Genomic DNA, 27,656 nt, shown 5'->3' on the forward strand with positions numbered 1-27,656 from the left:
ACGCTAGCGTGATAGCAACTGTCCGGCTCTCCAGCCATTATCTATAGATCTACGTCTTCCTTCGTCAAGTCAAGTTGGGTGCGTGTGTTAATATAACCAAATTAAGTGAGTAACCTTCTATTTCCTGTATTTAGGTCTTTTTTTCTTTTTGATTTGTGTCTCACTGAGATATTACTCTAATGTATACGCAGTATGCTCGGAACGTTCTTCGACACGTGTAACGTTTACCCTGCTAAGTTAGCTCTATTTCTCTTTTTGATTGCTATCGTGGGCTTATCGACTATTCGAAGGTCGAGCGTGCCCAGATACCTTAAGTTTTCATTGCCTTTGTTATTTTAATGCTATTAGCACGAGTAGACTTATCTTTATACCACGCATTATTGCTTGTAATCGTTTAGTAGTCTTGTTTTGTATTATGTTCAAGTGCTTATGTCTATTAATAAATTTAGATTTCTCTTTTTTTCATTATCGTATTTCAGTTCGAACCGATTTTCTCGGCATTCGTTACGTGAATTGCCTGCCTTTAATCTTCAATTGAGTTCTGGATTATTTTACTACGAACCGTATCACTCTTCAATAAACTCTGTTCACGTGTGATAATAGTTTTTGGCCTGGGAAAGCACTTCTGTAAAAACCTGGGGAAACTCTCTTGCTGCGGGGATCAGTACCAGAATCTGTTACAGCAGGGAATCATTCTTCAGAGACGTCAACAGCACTCAGAGCTAAGGTCCAACAATATCGTTTTAATCCAAGGACACAACCAGAATGTAACCAGAATGTAACCAATACGGCATAGTGGTATCCGGCGTCCCACCACCGGGGGCGTACCCAAAGAACAATTTTAAAAAAACCTGACCCGGGTTGTTCGAAAGCCGGTTAGCACTTACCCAGGATTAAAAGTTAAAAGAAGTAATATTTTATTTTTTGTATAGAAATATCGTTTTCTGCTTATGGTTTAAGATGAATCAAACTCAAAACTGAAAGACAAACAACTTAAACAGAAAACTGGACCGAAAAGTTACAAAACTGAAATCAAAATTCTCTCTAATCCTGGGTTAGTTTAATCAGGCTTTGAACAACCCGGCCCTGTATTTAGGCTAGGCTCCAAACAAATGATCTAATGTTTCGTTTAGAAGTTCTAAACCCCTTTTGGCTGCCAATGAGTTCATCCTTGTTCTAGGCTATTCCATCATAGGCAGTCAGTTATTCTGCTCGTAAATATTAACTACTTTCAACTTCAGGTAGTTTTCACTACAAGGTGTTGCACCATAATACAGATAGACAGGTGGTTACCATGGTTATTTGACTCTCACTTAACTGCGGACTGTTGGCTTTTTCATGTTTACGAATATCGGAAAATTCTCCCCTCACACACATTGACGTTACTGTCAGCGATTCTTGTCGAGTACGCACCGCTCTACTTATGTGAATTACTTGGATTTTCGTTTGGTATTCTGTCCTTTTGAATTATATTACAAGCCTCTCAGCAGGCAGGGAGAACCTTGTTTTCTTAACAGTGAAATGCCGAAAAAAATTCATGCTCGCCCAAGTACAAATAAATCAACCGAGCGACATCCTCGCGTACATAATTACAGTCCCTTAGATCCGCCGCTCTTCCCAACCATTGCAGCTTGCATTATCACCTGAACCCGCAAGCAGGGCAAGGGATGCGCAGAAAGCTGTGCAGTACGTTTTTCCACTCTGAAGGAGCAAGTGGTTCATTCTCACCCTGTTCGAGTCATATGTAAAAATGTATGAGTAACGGAGCAACCAAAGGTTAAACATATCAAGACGCTGAAAAAACTGTTGTCTAGTAAAAAGTGTTCTTTAAACCGTGAGCTTTGGCCACAAGTACCAGTGTATGAATACAAGTGGGAGAAAATTTTGGAAAATAAAATTAATAGGGACAACAAAGGTTGCAAAGACGGAGAGAATTTAAGAGAAGCTGTTTTAAAAGCATCGAGTCTTAGCTAAGCTAAGTAGCCGCCTGGAACTTTTAAAACATTAGCGCAAACTACTAATTGATGTTTTCTCTCCCTCTTGGGTGTTGTAAGGAACTTTTAAAGTTCATCTTAGGATTTTTTTTATTGAGTCATCAGTTTGGCGCCTTTCTTCTTTGGCGCTATTTCTTTAGTAGATCAAGATCTATTAGATAAGTTAGATTCGCTTCGTACATGTAATTCTCTTCAATTCCCTATTTTCCAATTCCCCATAATTCACTGTATTTGCTCCCCAAATTTCGCATAATCTGTTGTAAAATGCTCTATGCAAACCTCAAAATTAAAGAGCATTTCACGACTTCGTTTTGCTCAAAATTTGGGGTAAAACAAAGTGAATTATGGAGAATTGGAAAAAAAAGAGAATTACTCCAGTTTTACATTTTCACGAGCTAAGCAGCAGCTCCATTACTCGTACATTTTTACATCATATGACTCGAACACTCGCCCCAGGATCAAAAACGCTAAATATCACTCCCAGTCCCTCTCTCGCTCGCTACCTATTCAAGGAAGCTATTATTTTAATTACACTTTCTTTCGTTAAGCGTCGATTCAAGAGAGCTATTTTCCCTGCGAAGGCGCAGCTTGTAATCTGAAAAAATCGCCGAAAGCAGTTTTCATAGAAGAGAGAACAATTTTTTTTTACCAAAGGTCAATTGTAAATGATAATTAATTTATGCAATTATTTTAACAAACGTTGCTTTTTTACATTTTGATTGACGCTATTTAAGCTCTAAGATCATTTCCAGGGGCACAACGCGCCTATCAGTGCGAGGGCGGTGCTTATCGCTAGTCCTGCTCTCATGTTTGACGCTATATTATATTATAACAATACTCAATCAGGAAGAGGCGTTTCTCAAGTGAATAAGAAGGTTATAACTAAAGACGGCCGGATGTTTGTCCCTTTTGTTTGTATGACGTCACCAACGTGTCTTCATTTATTACATAGTTTTCCGTTCAAGGTGTGTCATTTACAACTGGAGGAGGAAGAAGAAAGATCAAAGTTCTGTCAGTCTTGCCAACAATAATGCGAATCAGTACATCGTTCCTTGCATTTTCCGTCACTCTTGCGATGATGGAATTATCCAACGCTGTGGAACCTATCAAGCCAACATCATTCAGCACCCCGGTTCTCATCAGCCAAACTATACCGGGTCTGCGCTCGGACACTTTCAAGAAGGTTGCCTTCGGTCACTTGGTGCAAGAGTACGAGTTTAGCAATGCTCCAGTGTATCGGCAGGGATATCCGTTGTACCGCTATTTCATCTCCCTTCTAAAGGACAGAGCTGCCAGGATTTCCAAAGAAGAATTAAAACTGCTGGATGATCAAGGAAACTTGTGCTTGGGAGAATCCGCCGAGATGAAGACGCTTGAACAAGGAATCGATGACAACTTGGTTAAATTTACATACTCACTCTCGATTGACCATGGATGGGCGATGACATGGCCGACAAAAATTGACGGCACCATTAATCTGCAGAATCCGAAAACTAAGTCCTTTGCAGTGACCACTCGTGCGCAATATTGTTCACCGATCGTAGCAGGAACAAAGTGTACACAAATTGAGACCACCGTCAAAGCCGCAATGGTAGAAATTGTACAAGACTGGAAACCCAAAGTAACAACTAAACCAACACGACCCAAGACAGAGCCCAAACCGCCGAGCAAGCTAACCAAAGGTGGTTGCAACGCCGGGAGTCACACTGACTAACTCTGCGAAGAACACCTCCAGCAAAGGAACTGTTCGCATTCCTTAAGAGGCACTACCATATCAGGACTTCGACAAATCAAATCTCAAACACTGACACTGATATAAACCTAATAGTCTACATTAGAAAAGATTGAAAAGGTTAAGTCAGCCGAACTGACTTTCGCATATTAGATGAAGTACTGTCTTAAAAGAATTGGCGCCAAATACTTATTGCAGATTTCCATAAACTGGCGCCCAATACTAATTGCAGATTTCCATAAACTGGCGCCAAATATTAATTGCAGATTTCCATAAATTGGCGCCAAATATTAATACTAATTACAGATTTCTATAAATTAGCGCCAAATGCTAATTGCAGATTTCCATAAATTGGCGCCAAATACTAATTGCAGATTTCCATTCCTATAGCAAGGTACTGATGTTCATATAAGAATTTTGTTATTTAGTCGTAATGTTGGCGCCCTTTTTGGGAAAAAGAACATGCCGAAAAATCGCTTTTTTAGTGTCTCTTAAGTAAGGCGAGTTTCTTTATTACATCTATTAGTTAAGTTAGGTTCGTTGTGTGTGATTCTCTCCAATTACTCCAGTTTTTGATTATCATGAAGTTAAGCGGAACTTAACCGCTTTGTTTACGCGTTAGAAACTGAGCAAAGCAAACTCTAGTTGTTTGCCGTTTCCATTCCATTAACTTAAGCACACAGAGCATAATTTTCTCAAGTGTTAGCCTTAGCTATTTCCTTTATATTTTGTAGGTACACAGAGCAAAATATTATTTTTTCGCGTTAGCTGATACATTTGCATTTTTAACTTAAGTCCCCAGAGCAGGCGTTAAATGTTTTACGTACTGATCTGACTGACATTTGATGATTCCAACTGATGATAGTATTGCATGGTAGTTTAATTGACATTACAAGTGAAATATAACCGACATTTAGGTTCAGCGATTAATTAAAAAAAAAAAAAATACTTGTTAGCCGGCAGAAGCATAATTTAACCTACATGTGTTTTGTGAGCCGTGAATTTTGACTCGACATGCTACAAAAAAAACACCGAAACAGAACCATTTACAAGCGGGTATTGAAAACGAAGAGGGACGAGGTGAAAAAAAAAACAAACAAACAAACAAAAAAAAAAAAGATTACAATAGCTGCAATTGATTTTTTGTTATCACTGGTATCCGGCGATTTTCAGCTCACAAAGGGCCAGCTAAACGATTCTGGAACCCTGATCTCCCACGGCCAAGCGTCAAACAGACTGAAATCTGGGTACAAAATTACAGCTAAACAAGAAAAAAAGGCATAACCTTTTCTTATTTTATAACCTAAAAATATGCTACATAGAATTATTTTCCAGCACTTAAGCAGTTTTCACTTTTTACAATTGTCCTAAGAACTGAAGATAAAATGTCTTAACGCCTCATAGTTCTAGGCGCACAGTATTTAAAAATGTCACCGTTGACATGGACAGTTTATGCCATGTTACATGTAGCAGGCTATCAAACTGGAGGACCTTTCCACTAAAAAGATCGTTACCCCCGTAGGTCGTTTAATGAACATTATTTTGCGTCTGTCGACGGCAATCTTTGGTTTATCCACGCAATTATATCACTCATAACAAGAGCTGCATCTTCTTTTGGCTCATTCAAAAGCTTGTGGTAAAAACCTGGATAAATCTGTCAAAAAAAAAAAGAAGAAAAAAAAAAACACTTGTTAATAGGCGAACCTTTGCTGACGTCAATTTTTACATGTTTTCCCTATTAATTGAGCATACATGTTTGCGCAGAGAAGGCATCACGCTAGACACGAATTGACTACAAGCATTTAAAGAGCTTGTGATTAACTTAGTAATTGGTGAAATTTTTGGCTCTTTGGGTGTAATATTCAAGGAGAAATTGTTAAAAAACTGTTAAATTTCTGGATGGTAAAAGCGATAATGAGCTCATACATTCTTTGTAAAAGTTTGAGTTTTTAAACCCACGTCGGACAAAAAGTATTCAATTCATCGGGCTCAAATTCCTTGGGACAGTTAATCGTGCTGTGCTCTTTCAATATTCAGAACTAATGTTTTTGTAGCTCCATCAGAAACCATATCGCTTATGCTAATGAAGCAAATGTTATAAACAAAGATTCTCCCATAAGCACAAGACGAACGCCCAGTGAAGAATTAGAACTATGAACACCTCACCTTTATGGTTTTATCTTTACTTGACGCCTTTTGCTCTAGCATCTTTGAGCCCTCGACCATCGTGAGTTGATCTGCATCTCCATGAAGCACTAGAAACGGCCACTCAATTTTGGGGAGATTTTCTTTGATGTGTTCCATGGCATCATGGATGGCCATTGCCCACTTGGCTTTAAGACCTCCCTTCCACGCTAGTGGGTCATTGTTCAGCGCTTCAACCTTATCAAAATACGGGACAAATGTAGTCAAAACATAACAGAACTTAAGCTTTTCACAGCTAAGTATATAGTGAACTCGCTTGCAAATTTAATAGTTCGTTCAATATGGCCGGTATGAATCTCAAAGTAACTCTGACATCAAAGAAATCATCTCTCATAGCAGCAATTCAAAATATACCCTCTGAGTGCCAACAAGACATTAATGTTGCAGTTCCTAGGGAGTAATGCTTTAAATACCCCGACAAACACAAGCAATAAACACGCGTTCTATGGCGTAAAGGGGGGAACACCGCTCCGCAATCGGCGTGACAGACGAACTTCCATTGCGTGACCAAAGGCAAAACATCTCCCCAGCGGTTAATTCTGCACTGGATCGGACAAGTCGGCGAGGCCAAAAGCTTGCGCGTCCTAGTAGCGTAACACGAGCTGACCTCCGGTCAGCATCGCGCTAGAGTGTAGACAATTCTCAAGCCTTACTTATCTCCCCAGCACTACGAGCCGACTCCACCGGCACGTGCTGGATCGGACAAGAAGAGGCATAAAAGAGCGTTAAATAGCGCCACTAAATTAGCGAAAACGAAGCTTGGGGAACTCGCTGCAAGACTTAACCGATAGCGTGTCACGAGAGGTGAACCCCAGTTTATTATTTATATTAATGAACAACAACAATAAACCTCCAAAGGGAGGCAAGGGTGGGAGTTACAATTTCGAGGGCTAACTAAAAGTTACAGTAGTGATATAACGAGCGAATGATGCTAAAGTCCAAGCTAAGACTCTTTTATAGGTAGACTGATTTCTGGGTTTAAACCAATATAAAATCTTGTACCATGAAAAGTACAGAGCCCATGCGGCCTTGAACGAAACAAGAATGGGGCTATTTAATAGACTAGCAATTCAAAACGCATGATACAGCTACATCAGACGTTGTTGCAACATGCATGCGTGAAAGGCTATTGTGAATATTGTTTAAGCTAGACAAGAAAGACTTCTATAATGTTCTAGCGCGTAACAGTTCTATTGCGTTACGTTTAACAATGGTAAGCTACTGTAGTGACTGTACGTAAATAGCGTCACGCTCCAGTAACTGCGCTTTAACGATTGACTTTAAAGCTTTAATAACGAAAGATAACGAAAGAACTCGCTTGCAATTATTAGTTTACTACACAACATTTCTTTGGTTGAACTGTTTTTTATTCGTTTTGAACCACCCGACCGATCCACTTTCACGACGAGAGAAATGGGAGAGAGACGAGAGAAAGGGAAAGTTGAGACGGGAAGGGGGGGGGGGGGGGGGGAATCGAGAGACAAATGTAGGAGGAAGGAAGGGTCTGCATACAAGCCAAGTGGTCCATCCGGACGAGAGCTTATCTCTAGTTTCCGTAGCATGAAGCGACTAGGAGTCTTTCAACTCCCCCCAGGATGGGATGCTAGTCCATCGTAGGGTTACCCCCGGCAGCATTAAGTTCGCCGGTACCCATTTATACACCTGGGTGGAGAGAGGCACTGTGAGAGTTAAGTGTCATGCCCAAGAACACGACACAATGTCCCTGGCCAGGGCTTGAACCCGGACCGGGTCGATCCAGAGGCGAGCGCACTAACCATGAGGCCACCGACCCTCCACTAAAATAAAAATAAAAAGTTTCGTTTTTGATGGAAAGCCAATAATCGTTTGGTGATGGTCTTACCTGCTCAGGGTCTCGACTGAGAAGAGAGGAATTTTCAGATCCAACGACTTGATACGAAGGTGCAACGCGCGATACTATTTTTCCTAAGAAGATCTGTAAAAAGGCAAACAACTTGACATTTATTTAATGGATAACGCAGGTTGACAACAACCTTTCAAGCATATTCATACTGGGTTACATGATTCGATTAGAATCAGACATTTTTGATCTTGCATTGCTTTATATTGGTGTACATGATAGTATTCATTTGTTGACCCGGTTTTCAATGAATTTTGTACAAAAATCCTTAAATTCAAGAACGCCATTGAACTATATGTCGATGTACTTTCGGTGTATAATTGTTTTTACTTCACAAGATCGGGTTCTTTCTTTCAGATATGTAAATAAAATGATAAACGATAATTCAAACGTTGGTTATCGCACAGTAATTTCATGAGTGTGTATATATCTTTCAATACCTTCCAAAGTCCAACTTGACAGTTACTTTTTTTTTTGGTTGACTTTGGTACTTAGGCCCCGTACACACCACGCCGGAGAAATTTTAAAACGGAAATTTCACTCTAAGAACGACTCAAACGTCTTCCGTCAACACTACGCCAAAGGAATTTCAAAACGCAACAATCACCGGTCATTTTGGATTTGTGTTTGAGGAAAAATCGGTCAGGGAAATCATACGATTATCGCAACGCCATCGTTTTCGAAAACTTCCGTTTTCAAAGTGCTTTCCGTCCACACGTAAACAAAAACCCGGCGTTTTCAATTGTCTCCGGTTTGAAGAGCATTTTGGAAAAGCGCCGTTTTCGTGACGTATTAGCGTGGACGGTAGGCCTAACCGAAGAAATAAAGCTGCGTTTTCAAATTTCTCCAGCGTAGTCTGGACGCTGCCTGGAGTGGAAGGAACGGAATGAGTTTGCTATTAGTTGACGTTTGATTTACCATGAAACGCGTTGCAGTCTCCGGATTCGCCAAAATAGCAGGTGCGCTAAGTACAATGCCAGTGAAAAAGTGGGGCCTTTCCATTGCACACATGATTGCAACAGTTCCTCCCTGAAAAAAAAGACATAAAGGACACTCTGCAGGATACCTTGGAAGCCATGAATCTGATTAATTCTCTCATTGCTATCTAATCCACTGATAAAATATGGACACATGCACGTTGTCCTTTAAACTTGAAACATTATTCACTAGTAAATTAGCTTCAGCTGTAAAATTGTCAATTTTGGACTGTTGTCAGTTCTTTATAGTCAGGCTACAACAATTAGTTAATAAAGACTAATAATTTGCCCTCTTTTTCTATGGGTCATTGTTAACTCAGCTTCACATCATTGCATACCAATTAGTTCATTCAAAACTCAAGCACACCAGGTGAAAAACCTCACAGGATCTCTGACAATCTTACAAGATCTGTAAAGACTTACTAATTGATCTTTCAAGGATTCTGAAATGTTGAAACAGTTATAAAGATCTTAAAGTTGGTTGCCATAGATCCTCTAAGGTGATTCTTCAAAGATCTTGGCAAGATCTTTCAAGGAGCAAAATATCCTAAGATAATTAAATATAACTTACAAGCCTTAAAGATTCTGAAGATTCTTGACAAGGATCCTCAAGGGTCTTTATTAAAAACAGGACTTGATAAGATACTCGTTAAGATCCTTGAAGATCCTTGATAGAATTTCACCTGGTAAAGAAAATTATGTAGTCTAATAGGCCATTTTCGATATGTATTAAAATTGGCTCCGAGGCTTGGGGAAAATAATTAACAGAAATCGTATTAAGGTCGAGAGATGCATATTTCAATTAATGTCCATCGCTAAGTTCCCCCAAGCCTCATAGCCAAGCTAGAAATATTAATATACTGAAAATGGCCTATTCAGAAAATCAACCCATAGACTTCAAGAAATTCTAAACTAAAAACTGTTGACATAAACTTGCCATGGAATGACCAAAAAGAAAGATAGGAAGTCCTCCATTGTTCACAGATGCCTCGTCAATGTGTTTCAATACATCAGCAGTATAGATTTTAAAGGAAGAGATCTGAACTTTCTCCCCTTCACTTCTACCATGACCCACTGCAAAACAAGCACATTGTGGATTCAGGCTTCACAGTTATGTTTAAATTATTACGTTACACATACAGTCTAGATGTTACAATTTCAATATACACATGTAGATTTTACCAAAGCTAAACGTGGAGATCCTGATTAGAATAAGTTAACCTGGCTCGAGCCTGTGATTCAAAACCAGTACCTGGGCAACAGTCAACTTCAAAAAAAAACATGTGAACTCATTGAGCTTTAAACTTGAGCCTGTGATATGGTCAGGTGACACCCGTCAGCAGATACCTTGTTTTGACAGGTTACAATTGACTATAACACAGATGTCCAATATCAAATATGTCTGCTGTAAACCAAGGCTGTATTTCGCGACTTGGTCAACCTTTTAGCTGGAGTAATTGGCTGCCATGTTGCACGACTTCATCACATTGTCATTGTCATTGTACAAATGTGCCCACGAGCAATTCCACTAGCCATGATGACCATGAGAAAAGCAATTCATGGGTTCTTATGAGTATGGTGCTCCGCTTGGCAACCTTTGGGCCACCGGGGCTCCACTATTACAATGTACATACTTACTAGATGTCACAATTTTATAAACCATGTATGTACTTGGTCAATTTTAATTTAATTTAAAAAGCCAAATTATTCTCAGATTTTGATTGGTTCTTACTTATGATCAACTTGAGGACAAGCATATAGATGAGATCTCTAAGTAAACATTTGTTTTTGTTTCTTTGTTATATTAAGCAATTAGATTAAGAGCTCGAGATTTCTATCATGTGACAGTTGACGAGGGCGCAGCCCGAGTCAACTATCACACATAGAAATTGAGAGCCCATAATCTAATTGTTTTAGTATAAATCTACTAGTCGTTCAAAAATTTATCTAGATCCTCTTCACAGACACTTTGAAAACACCAAGAAGCGGCTACTCACTATCTGTCACAGAATAGATAGTGAGTAGCGTAGCCAATCAGAGAACGGCATTAGTGATAGAACGCTAGTAGATTTATATGAAAAAACAGATAGATTCATCTGGACAGATAACATCAAAATGTGGTAAGAACAAAAAAGTGGCACACAGTGCGATACTGGACACTGATGTTCTTACAACCTTTTGATGTCTTCTGTGATCAGTTACTGAACAGACACATTGCAACATGCAATCTATTTGTTAATTTGACCCATGGCATAAGGATCCCTCTAAGAGAGGTAATTTGTAAATTTAAATAATTCTTTGACACCATATAGAAGGGGGATATTTTGAACTTAAAAATAAATGGCTCTTTATAAGTCTCCTCCCTTGTCCAAGGTCACTAATTTCCTACCCCCCCCCCCCCCCACCCCTTCCCAATCCACTAAACAGGATGGCTTAAATTACTGCAGCAAATTTCATTTACATGATTGTACACTGTACAATGTATATAAATTTATTTATTAAATAATACAACAAAAATATGAAATTAAAAACAAAGATTTACCATGATCGTGTGAAACAACAAGAAAACCCTGTTTGGCCAACTGATGTCCAAATTCTTCATATCTTGAGCAATGCTCACCCACTCCATGGCTGACAAATATCAGTGCACTGTTAATTGAAATCAAATCCTATTACCAAACTAACTCTTCTTTTTCCGTGTCATCTTTCAAAATTTCCCCCAATAGGTGCATCAAAGCTATAAAGTCACATATTTTTATTGTATTCCTATCATGGCGCCCCAGTATCAACCACTGAAGTCAAATTTCCACCCCCATGGGCGCACCGACCTGTCGAATGCACGGGGTAATTGCCCTGGGGGACCCTGGGGGTGATGCTGACGTCTGTTTGATCTCCTGACTACCAAGAAGGACAAGAAGGAAACGACCGGTATAAAATTAACGCGTCACTGTACGAAATTAAGGTGATCCTGCAAAACAAAATATAGGCTAAACCCAATAAGCTGATCACTTTCTCAAGAAAAATCCTGCTGCACCTTGCACTAAAACGTTAAGCTTACATTGCATTTGGCAAGTGCAAAAAAATGTAAATTTACAAAAAACGTACAATACTTCACACCGATGCTGTGAATGAATGAATAAACTTCCTTTACACACGACGAAGGAAAATTGGCCTCCGATCTCTCCACATGTACACGATCTTACTTGCAGCCCAAATAAATTATTTCAAATTCGCCACGATCGAATCTTCTTCTCAACAAGCTTTGATGACTTACCGTGGTCTTGTGCCTTTCAATTTCCAACATTTGGAGAACAATCTTAAGCCTTTTGAGCTTTTAATGGTGCCTTCCTCGGACGAAACTTCACTTTCCATGATTATGATTATCAAATGTGATCAAAACAAGTGTCACAGAAAACGTCAAGTCCATCCGCCATCTTTGATTTGATTCGAATACGTTGCGAGAAAGGACTGGAGAGAGTCTACACGCGATGCACGCGCAGAAGTTCGCGCAGCCTTCGCGCGGCTTTCGCGCGGCAATGGCTTTCTTGTTTTCTTCTCAGACAGTTAAATCGCTGGACGAAACAAAAAAAAGTAAAGAATAATGAAGTAAGCAATGAACAACGACTTGTTTAACCTGCATACCGCTAGACTCAGTTCTCAGAATTACAATATTTAGAGATTAAACAGAGGTAGCCGCATCAACCTTTGCTAGTTTTCACGCGGGTCCTCTATCCTGGCAGAATTGGAATTTGGAGTGTTGGCTTTTGTGGAGGGTGGAGAACCAGAAAACCCGGAGGAAAAACCCTCGGAGCAAGGTTAGAACGAACAACAAACTTAACCCCTTGAGCGTAAACTCAAAAACGGAAGCACGACTAGCTGGTCGAGATGCAGGAGCTGACTGAAGCTTCACCTCCATGTGAAATGTTTACATTTTGTGATATCTTACGTGAAACAAAACAAAAAATGTAATCAAACTGTCAAGAGTGTGCAGTGCGAACTGGAAATCATCTTTAAATGTACTTAAATTGCACTGAATATAACTGGCAACGGTTTCTGGTACTTTCAAGCAATTAACTGTACGTAATACACTTTGAGGGACCAATGCTACCACTCTTTATCAAGTGATGTTACAATATTTTCATCACGTAAATGCCCAGTCATTGGTGAACAAGTCGTGGTTATCTCAAGGGTATAAACTGTTACCATAGCAACAGTGTAACCTGTTAAAAGCAGTGTTAATGCTTTACCTTAGTTATAACCAAAATACAGATTGGTGACCCTTTAGACACTCTTTATTGTGAAACTGTCATTAGCATTACGAGACACAATTTTTTGCAAAAATCTGTCTACAGGGTTCAGAGCCACCTTAAAAAAATTTTTTTTTTTGAAAATTTAAGGACGCAGCTTCCAAACTTGTGGCTCTGTGTTTTGATTGATTGGCTAAACACATCCTCTGTTTAGTACTAGTGTTTACTATCTCCTCAGAGCTTTATTATCTAGCTCTCTGCACGCACTGCAGGCCTATGATGAGGGAGCATCATAGGCCTGCAGTGCGTGCAGAGAGCTAGATAATAAAGCTCTGAGGAGATAATTATTGTTAACGTGGCATAAATGAAACTCAAGAAAGTTCCTCAATTGCTTTCTCTAACCAACGACAACTTCCTTCAAAGTGTTCATCTTTAATTGATGTACAAAAATCCAGCATTGCTTGATACCTCTGTTTCACATCAAAACCCAGCCAGGACTTCAACTTGTGAAGGCAGACTGGACACATAAACATTGGACGGTTGTTCGACTCCTCTAGGTGATTGCTGCCATTCATACAACAAGAAAAGTAGACACAGTGTTGCAGACAGAACAAATGACAAATCTCATGAACCATCACCTTTGAAGAAATCAAACATTCATAGTTAGTACCTCTAAATTATAAGGTAACCGGATTAGGTGTATCAAGGCCTCATCAACTGTCACCTCATAGAAGTCCCAAGCTCATAATCTAATTGTTTTAGTCAAGGAGAGGGGTGGCACCTGGCAGCTACCTTTGATCTCTCCACTTTTCTGGTATTGATGATTACTCCAGTAAAGAAATCTTTCAGTCATTTGAGAACCATAACGAGTATGTGCATAACATGAAGATAACAAAATGCAAAGAAAACCGCAAAATGTTTCGCTGCCATTATCTGTTCAGGTTTTGCCTTCAATTTGAGGATGTTTTATTCGCTGTTAGCAATTTTTAGCAACAGCTCTCAGACAATCAGGACTAAGGGAACAAACGCCCATTTTTGTGTCAGATTAGTGACAATTTTCAGGCTGAAATTTTCCTGCTGAGCATGGTAGATTTCACATTTTTGGTTGCCTCTTGAGTTTTCAATGTCCCAGGAGGATAACCAAGCTGAAGCTTTTGTTCTGCTGTGGCATTTTAAGATTTTATACCTCCCATCTTCACGCTGACGAAAGAGAAGATTTCCTTTGCAATAACTGCGAAGGAAATCTTCTCTCATTTCTATGGAAAATAACGTTGTTGAACTTGTTCATGTCACAGCAATCATATTTCGTGAAGCTTCCAAAAGTCTTTAAGAGTCAATGTCAGTAATTTTCAACTGGGGCCGTGCAATAGCGAAAAAACGAAAAATCTGAAAAAAATTCTCAAGAAAGCCCTCGGTGAACTACTTCTAAAAATACATATTTTACCTCGATCCGATAAATATTTTGGACGTACGGAGATAAACTTGGTTTCGCAGCTCTCAGACCAGGTTTTAGGCGTCTGATACCGAACACCACTGAGACCTCCTTTGATAATCAAAACACATTTGTCACAAAACAGTAAGTAACTAATCAAATAAAGCAGACGATAATACACATTTTGAGTGGTTATTTTCTCAGTTTAAATTAAAACTGAATTTTTGTCAAATTTTCCAGTATTTACAATAATTCGAGCGATTTTTCGCTCCGCAAAATTCACAAAATTAAGGGCCTAAAATCATTGACTGGTACCTCGCCTTGTGTATCGAGACTTATTCCACGTGAAAGAGCACTATTTCTTCTTGCAAAATCCATCTTCAAAACCATGGGCTACTTAAAATAAAATTTTTGAGGTCGAAAAATACACGCAGTACTTTCGTGAAATTTGAGCTCTTCGAGAATGGCGTACCAATGTCGAAAGGTCACACAAACATAACGATAATATATTTTCGAAACTCAGCGCTTCAATAATATTTGCTGTCACTCACAAACTAATGTTTCCAAGACTGTTCTGCTTGATTGCTATAACTTTAAGGAAAAATTTGAGAGTTTGCCGGTTTTTTAGAGCACGAGTCGTAACGTGTAAACGGGTGACGATATGTTTATCAAGGTCAAAGCACGCTTAATTAAATCAAATCGGAACATCTATCATTCCGACGTTGCTTTCTAACACTTAAAATTTGAGCAGCATCTTCCATACCTTGCATTAGGCTTGAAAAATCTGCCGCCGGATCAGCATTCTCGACGGTTACAGAATTCAATTCACTGTCAACGGCAAAAATATGCGTTACAGCCTCTGTTACATGAGACCGCTGACAGATACTTAGATTGTGGGCGCGGATTTTTTTTTTTTTGCTATTGTTTTTTGCTTTCTACCCGGCCCTAAATATACGATTATTTATAACTTCAACATAACGCACTCAGGAACGGAATGAATGGTACAAGAGATGGAATAATAACGATATTTACAACATCAGTATAGGTTTGCATGAAAACAAAATATGACAAATTGGACAAGTAATATTATCAGAGGATATTTTACATTCCGATAACATCGCAAGCACTCTTAAAAACAGGACCCTACAAGTTCCGAGATAAAAGTAATGTAAGGCGCTTTTCGCCTTGATTGTTGTTCCTCTATGTCCATGTTGAAGTAGCTACAGATAAGCCTCAGTTGTGCAACACTGAGCTTGGTCAGCTTGATGCTGCTGTACAAAGAACATATGATCAGTGTGTCAAAGACAATGGGATGTAACAGCTCGCATTGGTGAAGGACAGCTAAGCGGGCGGAAGAAAAAGCTTCCTGTTCTCGGGCCGCCTGGCTATCGTTATCGTCGATGGAGTCATGCCCTGACTGAGCAGTAACTGAATGCTTCAATTTTGCAGCAGTACGTGAAAAGTAGCTCTGAATCTGCTGTGCAGTCAAGAACTCTTCCACGTTGAGGCGCCGCTCACCGTTGTCCCTCCTAGCATAGCGCATGTCCCGTGACACCTTCTCAGGTTCGGCTTTATGGCCACTCTCCTGTCCAATCCGGAACTTGTTATCGAGGTACTGACGCTGATTCTCGTTAAAATGGGTAGCCTTTTTCGTGCCTTTTAGAGTCCAGCCTTGCACCAAGGGACATTCTGAAGAGACTTCAGTGGTGGTCGGGGTAGCTAATGTTAGCTGAATAGTGGAGCCCTCGTGAACTCTCTCAGCGTATGCCAATTTAACGGTATCTAAAAGGGTATACTTCTCTGAAACGAGCTTGCACTTCCCGATGAGCAAATGGCGCTCCAGATTTTGGTACTTCTGATAGGTGCGTTTGCATCCCTCAACAGGACATGACATCAGCGAGCTTGCATCCGCCCCTTCGCCATCCTCCTCATCCTTGCATGCATGCAATTCAGCAGATTTCAAATCTGTTTATTTTCAGTTATATCCATTGTCATTTCTTTCCTTATTAGGTACTGGTTTTCAATATTAGGTACTAGTCTTCTCGTTTAAATTTAATTTTATTGTAATGCAGCTGACTGTTTTACACTTCCTGATGATGTATGTAGAAGAATACGAAACGTTAAGTTCTCAAATCAAGGTTTTTTACTACATGCGTTGTTTTGTAATATTTGTGACCGCAATTTTTTTTAAATTTTTACTCAAGTTGAAATGGCCGAAGAATAAGAGTTTCTACGATTAGATCTTTTTTGTTCAGTTGTAATTGTTACCTTGTAACTGAGACGATAGCAATGCACTTTTTAGTAATTTTCAAGGTAGGTATTTGTAGAGCGCTTTTCAAGATGTTGACGTGGAAACAACAAGTTGCTGACATGGGTACGACCAAAATCTTGTGCGAATTAACGTTCTATTTGCAATGTGGAATCCGTTGTCAGTATAAACGCGCCATGGAGGTCAGTAAGACATATGAAAAAACAAACGCTCATAATGCATATTGCCCAATCAAAGAGTATTTTCATTTATATTCGGTCCAAGCATAAGAATCACTAGGCTTGTCCAGGGTCCACCAGGACGATTGGGCGTGGAATTTTCAGGTGGTTAAACTATTACGGTATTTTTACACCAACATAAGCTTGCTCTAAAAAAAAACATGCTATTTCACTGCAATGTTTCAAATTAGGGTTATGATTACTTCTCTTGGGTGTATCGTTACATCATTAACTCTGCCCCCCTCCCCCCAATCCCCTTATATATACACTTGAGCAGAAAGCCTGCCAAGTTGACATTTCCAAAGAGCTGCGTTAATGCATACCTGCCCTGGCGAGAAGAAGTCCTGCCTCAGTCTTTACGTTTGAATCCGCAAAACCAGCACCAAAAGACCTCCGGTGAATTCTTATGTCCTTGTCACATTTTGCGATTGAGATACATTGAGAGCTGCCTGGGTTTTCTGTGCTAGCTCCGCATTGTCTGCCAACTTGAGCAGCGTAGTCACACAATGCCATTCAACACATACACTTAAAACACGATATCCCGATAAAACACGATACCCCAATATTTCTCTAGTTGAAAGTCCAATACGAATTCAGAAAAACAACAACAACCAACACAGCGTAACAGACGACTCTGTAGCACTCTGAATTCACAGTGACGCGGGTATTTTTCGATATCATAATCCCAATAAGGTAAAGTAAAAGGGGTTCAAAATGAGAGTGCATTTAATCCAGTAAATATCTAAATAAATGAGATGATGTTCTATCCCCAAGTTTGCACAGTGAGGGATTATCTTTGTCACCATATAAGGAAATGTTTCGTTTCTCTCCGGCCACCCGCGCCAAACCTACAGTTTTTTTTTTTCTCGAAAAATTAAATTCTCGAAAAAGTAACGTCGTCTTCATGCACCTTTTAGAGTGATAGCGGCTCGTGTCAAAATTTATACTTATTCAAAATATTTCTTTAATTTCCTTGGCTTGATCGACCTTATAGTTCTTTGACCAGCGGTTTCCTTGTGAATTGTAACGCAATCAACTGTAATCCGTTGCTTTGAATTCGTCGGTGTGGTTTACGACTTGTAAGTCCAGGATTTCTTCAATGTTCAGAAAGCCCGTCGAAAGGTATGAAGAGCCATCCATTTCAAGTTATTAATGTGTGTGTTAGTGAGCAATTTCTGTCTAGAAAATGTTTTAATTTGATTTGATAACGAGTACCTCACCTTCAACCCTTGACAAACATTACGTGACCCGTGTACACTCAGGAACTCGAGATCAAAATAAACGGCCAAATTCTTTAATTTTTCCTCAAAAGAGATGGCAAATCACGTGAAATAGTCTTGTAAACATTAGTTTGTGAGTGACAGCAAATATTATTGAAGCGCTGAGTTTCGAAAATATATTATCGTTATGTTTGTGTGACCTTTCGACATTGGTACGCCATTCTCGAAGAGCTCAAATTTCACGAAAGTACTGCGTGTATTTTTCGACCTCAAAAATTTTATTTTAAGTAGCCCATGGTTTTGAAAATGGATTATGCAAGAAGAAATAGTGCTCTTTCACGTGGAATAAGTCTCGATACACAAGGCGAGGTACCAGTCGATGATTTTAGGCCCTTAATTTTGTGAATTTTGCGGAGCGAAAAATCGCTCGAATTATTGTAAATACTGGAAAATTTGTCAAAAATTCAGTTTTAATTTAAACTGAGAAAATAACCACTCAAAATGTGTATTATCGTCTGCTTTATTTGATTAGTTACTTGCTGTTTCGTGGAAAAGGTGTTTTGATTTTCAAAGGAGGTCTCAGCGGTGTTCGGTATCAGACGCCTAAAATCTGGTCTGAGAGCTGCGAAACCAAGTTTATCTCCGTACGTCCAAAATATTTATCGGATCGAGGTAAAATATGTATTTTTAGAAGTAGTTCACCAAGGGCTTTCTTGAGAATTTTTTTCAGATTTTTCGTTTTTTCGCTATTGCACGGCCCCAGTTGAAAATTACTGACCGTGACTCTTAAAAAGTCTTTCATGTACATGTATTTCTCAGCTGTTCAGAGTTGTACAATTAAACTTGAGCTTACATTCAAAGAGCTTTCCTGTCTAAAGTTTTGTCTGTCTTAACTTACTTATGAAACACTACATTTACTTAATGATTTTCCTGTAATATCTCTGCTGCATAGCGATCAGTTTCCATATAAGCACTTGATGACTGGCCTCAAGGGAAACAGTGAGGGTCCAGTGACCCTCAAGAATGGTTGGAACACATTACCCCCGCCCTACCCCCTCCCCCCCCCCCCCCCCCTACCTGTCAAGATTTCTCCTGGGAATATTCACTGTGGCAAGAAAGGCAAGGGGTACCCCTTACCTTTTCTCGGTAACCCCTTACCCCCACCGGTGGGGGTGTTACTATCATCAGTACTGGGGCCTTACTGTAGACAGCTAACCAGAGTGCCAGTTAGGTTCACCCTCATCCCTCACCCCTCGTTTTTGACCTGCCCCTTTTGACTTCTTTTAATGAGATATAATGCTAACAATTATTGTTAAAATTGTATCTTTTCCATGCATGCTATACCTTGCAACTCCTCCATAGCACAAGGGTACTTGTACAGAGTGACACCCTTTTCTCGGGATCATCCTCGTTGAAAAGTGGATTGTATCTTGCAAAACTGAACACACCCACACCAATTGAGGAGTTAGCTTGCCCAAACACAAAATTCCAACTCTCTTTGGGGTAGAGATCAATCATTGTGATTCCGACAACGCAAAAAGCACCAGGAGGCCATTTAGCTTGTAAGTATTTATAGACATCTGGAATGTATAACTGAAGTGTTCCACCGTTCATTCGCGTTTTACACTTGAGTTTCCCTATAGACACCGGCGGGAGGACATCAACTTGAAAACCCGTAAAGAAGACAGCTGCGAAATGCTGAAGCAACGACAAGAAACTCTCTTTCTTCCCGTTTTTATCTATTTCCACTTCAGACTGCGTCCACTCACCGCCTAGAGGTACAAGACCTATCTTTTTCTTGTCTTTTCGTGATGGCGGAATGGCAGTTTGTAGTCTTTGCCACCAAGAATTGTGCGACTGTTTTGTCTCCGAATGCGATGACAGCCAGTCGTGTTTATCTGGCTCTAGAAGTGCAGGAAAAAGTTTTCTATCTTTCAGACCATTCACAAAGAAGGTTTTCTCTTTTTTGGAAAGGTCTTGTAAGTTGCCAAGATCCTGAACTGTTGTTGATGATGCGGTGGCCATGTTGGATTGCCATTGCAGAGTCTGAGAAGTCTGAGAACGACTAAATATAGGATATTCACGCAAAGCAATTTGGCGTCACGTAACAGTTGTCACGCACGCAAACCAATGCAAATATCAACTTTGCTGTATGCGCTAAAATTGGTGACTATTTTTTCTTCTTCTTCTTTTCTTTTTCTTTTTTCTTTTTTCTTTTTTTTTTTTTTCAATAATCTTGATTTTGACAAATGCACCCAGTTTGTACAGGAAAGTAACTTGCTTTATTTCTAGCCTACGTTTATACGTCGCAGGCGCAACCCAGTCGACAGTCGGTCAATATCTGGTTGGCTTTGTTCAATGAAATTCAAAGTACTATCCTTTTGAAAGTTAAAGATATGCAACACTGAGTAATTCTGACAGTGTACTAATTTTAACTACAGAATGTGAATGCATGTTTGTAATAAAAGTTCATAATAATATGCTCTAAAATGTGTGAATTTAAGCGACCATTGCTTGAATGCACCCTAATTTCCTATTTCTCCAACGAGTGTTTACATCAATTGGATTTCCGCATTCACCAGCCTGCGAAGCAGACGTATTTCCAGCTGTCACTTGGCCTCCAACGCTGACTCTGTTTGGGCTTCCTCCCCCACGAAGGCTGGTTATAACTAATGCATAAGCACAAAATAAAGCATTTAGATTTTGGCAATTAGAAAATTTTCGAAGAAAAGTTGCCCAATACTTATATATCAACATCTTTCTGTGTCTGTGTGTGTTGCCAGAAGCATATAAACAAGGGTCTGGAAGGTTATTCTCGAGATCCGAGATTTGACCAAAATACGGTGCAGGAATCGGGAAAGCGGTAAATATCTTGACCGGAGCCGGGATTTGACTTCTTCCCGGGAAGCGGGACTCGCCAAAAAGTGGGCATGGGTTGCGGGATTTTTTTTCGCCTCTCAGTCGGGAATTCGGGAAATCGTCACGACCCAAATAAACGTTCTAGCGGCCAAAGAGAATCAATCAGGCGAGCGCTAAGTGGTGTCTCCTTTCAAACCAAACTATAGAGTGATCGATACAAATCGCCTTATGATCATGAGTGTAACGCATACGACCTGGGAAATGTCACAATTAAGTAGGGATCTGGTTTTGGTTCAAAAAGCAGTTTAATTTAATTTTCGTTTTAACAAGAAAGTTAGCGATTAGCGTCCTGGTTTCAAGCTTGCCAGAGCTTCTTCTAACACATAATTAAAATATGTCTGGAATGTTTATTGTGTTCACGGTTTTATAAGTTTGACAGTTATTGCTCAACTCAAGCACTTTGTTTTTTTTCCCTTTTAGCTTCGGGCAATAAATAGAAGGCTCTTTATTATCCACTTAAGTTATTCAAATTCCTAAGCAAAGAGAGCATATTTGAGGTGAGGGCATGAAAGGGAAACTCACTGTACTTCATGTTCAAGCAAGTCGGTTAGCCAGTTTCGCGTACGTTCGCTCTCCGTCCACGTAGTCAAAATGGCATCAAGGGTTCCCAGTGTAAACATTGAAAATGTCAATGCCTCACTTGTTAAAATCAAGACGATCGTCACAAACTATGCCACTTATCGCAACACCACAATTCCGCGAGATGTCGCAGAGAACGTGAAAAGTATCCGCACCTGGGTCGACGAACAGAGGGTGTCTTCTAGAGAGGCAGACCGAAACAAAGCTATATCAGATGTTGGAAATGTCCTTCAAGTATCGATCAGTTCCTTGCAAGCCTTAAGCAGCGGCGAGCCTGTAGAAGTAATGAAAGGATGTTTGAACATTGCAGGGACCATTGCGACTGTAGTAGGAGGGCCGTACGGTGCGGTTGCAGGTGCATTATGTGGTATTCTCGGAACGGTTTTGTCACTCAGCGCTCCTAGTCAGCCGGATTTGGCCACGGTTTTCATCGAGAAGGTCCACGTAGAGCTTCAGAAATTCAATCAGAAGCTACAAAGCCAGAAGTTCCATGGTCTGGCCGTCCGTGTGAAAAACATGAATTCCAGCTTGAAGATCCTACAGAGTGGGTCAATAGACGTGGCAGATAAAGCCCTGTTTGAAACTGACTTTCCTCAGTTCATCGGTGAAGTGTCCGAAAACTTCGAGAGAGGCCTAAACAATGAAAGCAAAGAGGAAGATATAGATGATTGCCTGAGGTCAATGGTTGTATATTGCAATGCGCAGACGTCGCTGCTTGTCTTACTTGCAAACATCCTGGCAACTTTCCAAGCCACTGGCCGCCAGACGATGTTCATCCAAAACTTGCTGAGTGTCCAAAAACAAGACGCCATTCAAAAGCTTGGATTCCTGTCTGACGAGAAGTACATGAGTCCTTCAGGCGCTCTTCCGCCTGAGGGAGGCAAAATTTGGATGATCCTTCACCTAAGAAGAAACCTCCCATTTTATGAGGTAGTCGAGGAATTCAGAGAAAGCTTAGGAATGACTAAGATGCCAGAACTTGACACTATCAGAGAAAAGGTGTTCTTAGCTGCTTTTTCTGGGCCTAAACGGGTATTACACTTGTACCCACAACCACAAACGAGAGGGGACAACCATTACTTCCAGTTAATCAATCACACAGATGTTCCAATCAAGGTGGTGTGCGATGGGATTGCGGGAGACCACGTCAACGGCTTGAAGTTTCGTCAAGACGTGCAGCCACGCTCGTCTTACGAACACATTGCTACCAAGTCAACTTGGACTTTTTCCACTGGCGGGTTCTTTGTGATCTATTTGGATGGCAAGATGAGGTCCTTTGAGAATATGTTCGAGGGTCGAAACCTGAAAGTCTTCGAGTTCGCGCTGTCCAACCCTTTTATTGGTTTCATGAAGTCAGCCCTGCTGGAAAAAACCCACAACTTGCTGTCGGTGACTGGTCAAGATTGCTGGAAGCAGATGAATTCAAACGCCAGTCCTCCGATCTACTTTGTTCACAACAAAAAATATTTTGTTGTATTTGGAGGCTACACTCCCGTCTGTGATTTCGGTTACATTCCTGCGGGCAAGAAAGGGTGTCGCACATGGCGGTTTGTAGTTCAGGAGTACGATCCACTAGAAGTTGAACAAGGGGATTGTACAATTTTGTAAAGAAATGCGTGCGTGTTTATTTTTGACTTTACCTTACTGACAGGACCAACACTCTTAACATTAGGCGCTCTGATTACGTGCGTGAAGTTTATTCAGAGCTAAACAGTGTGTATCATTGACTAAGACTGAAAACGTGTTGCAGTATCGTAGTCTCAGTAGACTGTTCACAACCCTCTATTTTCTGGTATTTTTATTCGATCGTTGAACGCGAGGATAGAATCGCGAGAGAACTGGACGCCAGCGCAAAACGGGGGACAAAATAAAGAGGCTGTACGTGAACAGTCTATAGTCTCAGAGCCTCACAGTGTTTACGTAATCCAAAACAGTAGAAGACTCAGTGCAGATTCCGTGTTGTCCATTTCATGTACTGGGTAGTTTAATTAAACAAGGCTACAGCACTACATTGGCATTTGGCGTGCAACAATTTTAATGTATTCTTGGCTTTAGTTTCATTAAGCAAAACCTTTTATTGCATGCTTGTGTAACCGACAGTCGGTCAATATCTGGTTCGCTTTGTTTACTTAAGTTCAAAGTACTATTCTTTTGAAAGTTAGATATGCAAAACTGAGTAATTAACAGTGTACTAATTTTAACTACAAAATTAACGTGAATGTATATATGTTTGTAATATGTAGATTTAGGTCAGCCTAAAAGCGGAGTTCCTCAGTTATTTTTCTGAATGTTGTTACTAATGAAAATAATCCAACATGTATGAGGTAAATTGCGAATGATTTAATAGTTTCAGCCGGAACTAGTATTACATTAGCAGATCGAGGTGTAAGATGGTGTGATTATGAAATATAGAGCCATGATTTCAAGGATTTCTTGGAAGCCACCAAAAATCTTGATCACATAACAGAACTGTCTTCTGTGCTTTTTGGTGGCATTTCTTGTTTTTTCCTACCTTATTCAGAAAGACAAAGCATTGTTATTAATCATTATATTCTTCCTTAGTTAACATGGGGACTCCCACACAAAAGAAGTTTACACATTTTTTGTTGTGGGGACTGATGGAAGTGCAGTGGTTACAATATACTCAGTCTCTGAATCTCTACCAAATGAAATCTCACAAAAATACCAAAACAGTATACATATGTGAAAAGTTGGAAAGTTTTGTTTTCTAACTTGTCCCCAAAGGTACATTTAGCCATCTTCACTATTGTATGGAGTCTCCTCCTGCTGGAAGGGTTTGCAATAAGCAAAATCACCCTCCATGAATGGTAATTACGATATATATTTTTTTTTTTGCTGATCATGAATACTTGCATAGGCTTCTAATAATAATTTTATTATTCAGTTCCAATGTGATTTGCTCTTTTTCTCGACTGGCATTGTGGACTACAAGAGCTGTTATTGGGTTCCATTAATTAATTTTGCTATAATTAAATTATACCAATAATTATCAGTAAGCTAAGAGGAAGTTATATTATGTACATGCATTTTGCCTGCACTACACAACCAAATGCACTCCAAGGTTATCAGGCATAGGTACATTTGTCAGAAGAGCCCAGCATATCCAAGATATGTTTTGATTGACACATCAATTAAGATAATTTACAGCAAAATGGATAAAAAAGACATCAATATCCTACATGCACCAAAGCCAGACATGGGGTTATAAGGCAATCATTTAACCAACAGATTGAAATAATTTATAAATTAGAGAACACTATTTCTACAACAGAATGGAACAAATTAACCTTATCGGACATTGTGAAAGGCAAGGCTGTCTGTAGAATGTCACAAATTTCTCAACCCTTTCTTTCTACAAAAATGCTAATCCTGCAACTTTGCTTAAGACCCAGTTCTCCATTTCGTGTTGGTAAAATATCAATTTATGCCATGTCCAATGCAGATTATCACAAAATTGATTTAAAAGCTCAATAAAGATCATTGCAAAGCCAAAAAGCCAATTATATGTACGCGATGACTTAATTGTCATGAGACCGAAAGTGTTTTTGGGACACGTTGAATGTTATTATTTTGTATGAGAAGCCATATTGAAAATTTGTACGAAGTGAATCCTTCGGAATCCTTGTAATCCTCGGTTGGTAGAGTCTGAGACAGCCTAATCTTAAGGAGTAGAGCCTATAGAATCCAGAATAAATACAGTCCAGAGGGAATTCTTGTACAATTATTTAAATAAACCATGAGTAGATTATCTCTAAGAAAAACTGATTAATTTAAAAGGCACTTAAAAGTAATTAGTTAATATGTGTTTCTTAATAATGTAGTGCAGTGTATCTGTCACAATGTTGCAGCTATGATATTACTACAAACAGGATGGGTTGCAGAACTGAACCTCCAAGTCAGTTTATTCAATGAACTTGGTGCAGAATCTATAATCCCATCAAGTTGTCTGTAAATACAGAGAAACCAAACAAAGCATTACAATCATAAGTAATGAATTACTGAACTCTTTTACATGTATGAACAGTGTATGTTCCATTAATATTGGGGATCTCTCAGAAGCTGCATCCATGATAAATTAATTTGTTCCCAGATGCATTTGTTTATAGAACTTTTCACAAATTTTTTTTTATCTCTGTCATAACAGTGATGTCTGTGTTCTACAACAATTAGTACACAAGAAAAATACACTCAGTAAGATATTGTTTACAATAAAAATCAATGCCAGTATAAGCAATCATAAGGACCTTAAATTTATATTTCCTCAGAAATATCTCACCAGGCCATGGTTGCTTTGAAAATCTTTGATGTTTTAATACAGGTTCCCCATCTGTAAACTGTTCATATATTGACTGACAGGAACAGGCATGTAATTCCTTTCTTTGATATACAGTGTACTTCATTGCTAGTTGTTTACTGAGTGTTAGTAGTGAGTCAAATGCTAGGGGTTGGTACTCCAACTTCCACTGTGGCAGGCTCTGCCCTGAAATACAAAGCAAACTTACATAACTGTTATGAACTTCGCCACTTGCTTTTGAGAGCAAATGCAATTTGCTTCAAACAAGAAACTGGAGCATTGAGGGTTACAACAACCGACAAGCTTTTAGCTTTAATTATTATCGTGTTTAAATAAAGTTTATCTATCTGTCTGTCTGTCTGTCTGTCTGTCTGTCTGTCTGTCTCTCTATCTATCTATCTATCTATCTATCTATCTATGTGCACAGTCCCAATCACAGGGTCATCCAGGCTGTTTGGTTGTACATATAACTGTACGACTGTATATGAGTTCAGCTTCCAGAAGAAAATCAGAGTTTGTCAGGATAAATACTGATGTTCTTGCTTACTCAATGAATGAATGTGCAGTTCCAGAAGATATTCACACCCAACACCCATTCATGGTCAGTCTTTAGAAATTCCAAATTAAAGTATCAGGAATCAAGAGCTCTAATAGAGAAAAAACCTCCATGTGGGGTATGAATCTTTTCTTGAAGAAAACAATGTCTGAGAAATCATTAATTACAAAATAATGTTTAAGAAACATCTTACCTTTCAGAGAATTTTGTAACCTACACTGTCTGGCCAGTTCATATATTTGACAAGTTGACAATGGGCATGTTTTTAAATTTGTGCCCTTCAACATCACATTACTATGTAGTAGCACTGGTCAACTAAAAACAGCATAATATGGTTAATTAATATACACTGTACATTATTAGGTTAAAATATTGGTGTAGATTGTTGCACATCAACAGATACAGAAACTATTTGCACCTGAATCATAACGAGTGAAAAATTGTGCATGCGACATTTACATGTACATGTAACAGCCCTCCACCTCGGAACCATCACAGATATGATATGATATTTTTAAACTCGTACATCATCATCATACATTAAATACATCATCTGGGGCAACCCTAAAACACTGAATTTGGAAACCAAAATCCGGAATCCAGAACCAAAATCCAGAATCTGGAATCCAGATATTATGAATGATGATAGAAATAATTCACTTCAGCAATGTCTAATAAATAAATATGAGCAAAAATAATTTTTTTGTTATTTATTTTCTTGGCTTTACTTCAGCCACAGACTGTAATTGCTAAAAAATTATTGACTAGTTCTGAACAACCCTTAGCTATATATCTGGCTCGGTTGTTCAAAACCTGCATAAAGCTATCCATTGGGTACATCACTTAATCCAGTCAGGGTTACTGATTTTTTGGGTGGATAGAGTTACTCATAGCCTGCGAGCAGGCTCTAGTATCTGTCTCTAGTGTCTGAGCAGGCTAAATGGGGGGAGCAGGGATGGCGCAGTGGGGAGAGCACTCGCCTCCCACCAATGTGGCCCGGGTTCGATTCCCGGACCCGACACCATAAGTGGGTTGAGTTTGTGTTGGTTCTCTTCTCTGCTTCGAGGGTTTTTCTCCGGGTTCTCCGGTTTTCCTCTCTCAGCAAAAACCAACA

At 39.5% G+C, this 27,656-nt stretch overlaps 4 protein-coding genes across 6 annotated transcripts; 2 read left to right on the plus strand and 2 right to left on the minus strand.

Annotated features, from left to right (window-relative positions):
• The first annotated feature begins 42 nt into the window (after nucleotides 1-42).
• LOC110063831 (uncharacterized) lies at nucleotides 43-4,681 on the plus strand. The gene is made up of 2 exons (XM_020770826.2): nucleotides 43-105; nucleotides 2,947-4,681. Exon 2 carries the CDS (start codon nucleotides 3,025-3,027, stop codon nucleotides 3,706-3,708), a length of 684 nt encoding a protein of 227 aa, XP_020626485.1. The 5' UTR covers nucleotides 43-105; nucleotides 2,947-3,024; the 3' UTR covers nucleotides 3,709-4,681.
• LOC110063830 (monoglyceride lipase-like) lies at nucleotides 4,589-12,272 on the minus strand. The gene is made up of 7 exons (XM_020770825.2): nucleotides 12,062-12,272; nucleotides 11,330-11,436; nucleotides 9,725-9,861; nucleotides 8,729-8,839; nucleotides 7,793-7,885; nucleotides 5,893-6,108; nucleotides 4,589-5,380 (listed from the first exon to the last, which is right to left on the minus strand). The coding sequence occupies exons 1-7, from the start codon at nucleotides 12,157-12,159 to the stop codon at nucleotides 5,264-5,266; spliced, it is 879 nt and encodes a 292-aa protein (XP_020626484.1). The 5' UTR covers nucleotides 12,160-12,272; the 3' UTR covers nucleotides 4,589-5,263.
• Nucleotides 12,273-13,061: 789 nt separating this feature from the next.
• Nucleotides 13,062-20,280, minus strand: LOC110063829 (archaemetzincin-2-like). 3 transcript variants are annotated; one of them, XR_016204604.1, is made up of 3 exons: nucleotides 15,230-17,818; nucleotides 14,479-14,577; nucleotides 13,451-13,672 (listed from the first exon to the last, which is right to left on the minus strand). XR_016204604.1 is itself a non-coding variant. In XM_020770824.2 (2 exons), exons 1-2 carry the CDS (start codon nucleotides 20,196-20,198, stop codon nucleotides 13,406-13,408), a joined length of 948 nt encoding a protein of 315 aa, XP_020626483.2. In that variant the 5' UTR covers nucleotides 20,199-20,280; the 3' UTR covers nucleotides 13,062-13,405. The 3 variants fall into 3 exon arrangements, 1 of the variants encoding a protein (XP_020626483.2); XM_020770824.2 differs by lacking the exons at nucleotides 14,479-14,577; nucleotides 15,230-17,818 and adding an exon at nucleotides 19,518-20,280 and having other exon boundaries at nucleotides 13,062-13,672; XR_016204605.1 differs by lacking the exon at nucleotides 14,479-14,577.
• Nucleotides 20,281-21,520: 1,240 nt separating this feature from the next.
• LOC110063828 (uncharacterized) lies at nucleotides 21,521-26,338 on the plus strand. Its single transcript, XM_020770823.2, has one exon. It carries the CDS (start codon nucleotides 21,684-21,686, stop codon nucleotides 23,277-23,279), a length of 1,596 nt encoding a protein of 531 aa, XP_020626482.1. The 5' UTR covers nucleotides 21,521-21,683; the 3' UTR covers nucleotides 23,280-26,338.
• Nucleotides 26,339-27,656: the final 1,318 nt, after the last annotated feature.

The sequence above is a fragment of the Orbicella faveolata genome, unplaced genomic scaffold (assembly GCF_042242905.1).
Source record: "Orbicella faveolata isolate gen_17 unplaced genomic scaffold, um_ofav_v1 contig_48, whole genome shotgun sequence".
NCBI lineage: Eukaryota > Metazoa > Cnidaria > Anthozoa > Scleractinia > Merulinidae > Orbicella > Orbicella faveolata.

Coding starts and splice junctions, on each gene's coding strand:
- LOC110063831 (XM_020770826.2), top strand. CDS start 3,025: ATGCGAATCAGTACATCGTTCCTTGCATTTTCCGTCACTCTTGCGATG.
- LOC110063830 (XM_020770825.2), bottom strand. CDS start 12,159: ATGGAAAGTGAAGTTTCGTCCGAGGAAGGCACCATTAAAAGCTCAAAA. Junction 11,437..12,061: donor TTGAAAGGCACAAGACCACG/GTAAGTCATCAA, acceptor TTCAATTAACAG/TGCACTGATATTTGTCAGCC. Junction 7,886..8,728: donor AGACTGCAACGCGTTTCATG/GTAAATCAAACG, acceptor GCCTTTTTACAG/ATCTTCTTAGGAAAAATAGT.
- LOC110063829 (XM_020770824.2), bottom strand. CDS start 20,198: ATGGCCACCGCATCATCAACAACAGTTCAGGATCTTGGCAACTTACAA. Junction 13,673..19,517: donor TGCTATGGAGGAGTTGCAAG/GTATAGCATGCA, acceptor ATTTCTTCAAAG/GTGATGGTTCATGAGATTTG.
- LOC110063828 (XM_020770823.2), top strand. CDS start 21,684: ATGGCATCAAGGGTTCCCAGTGTAAACATTGAAAATGTCAATGCCTCA.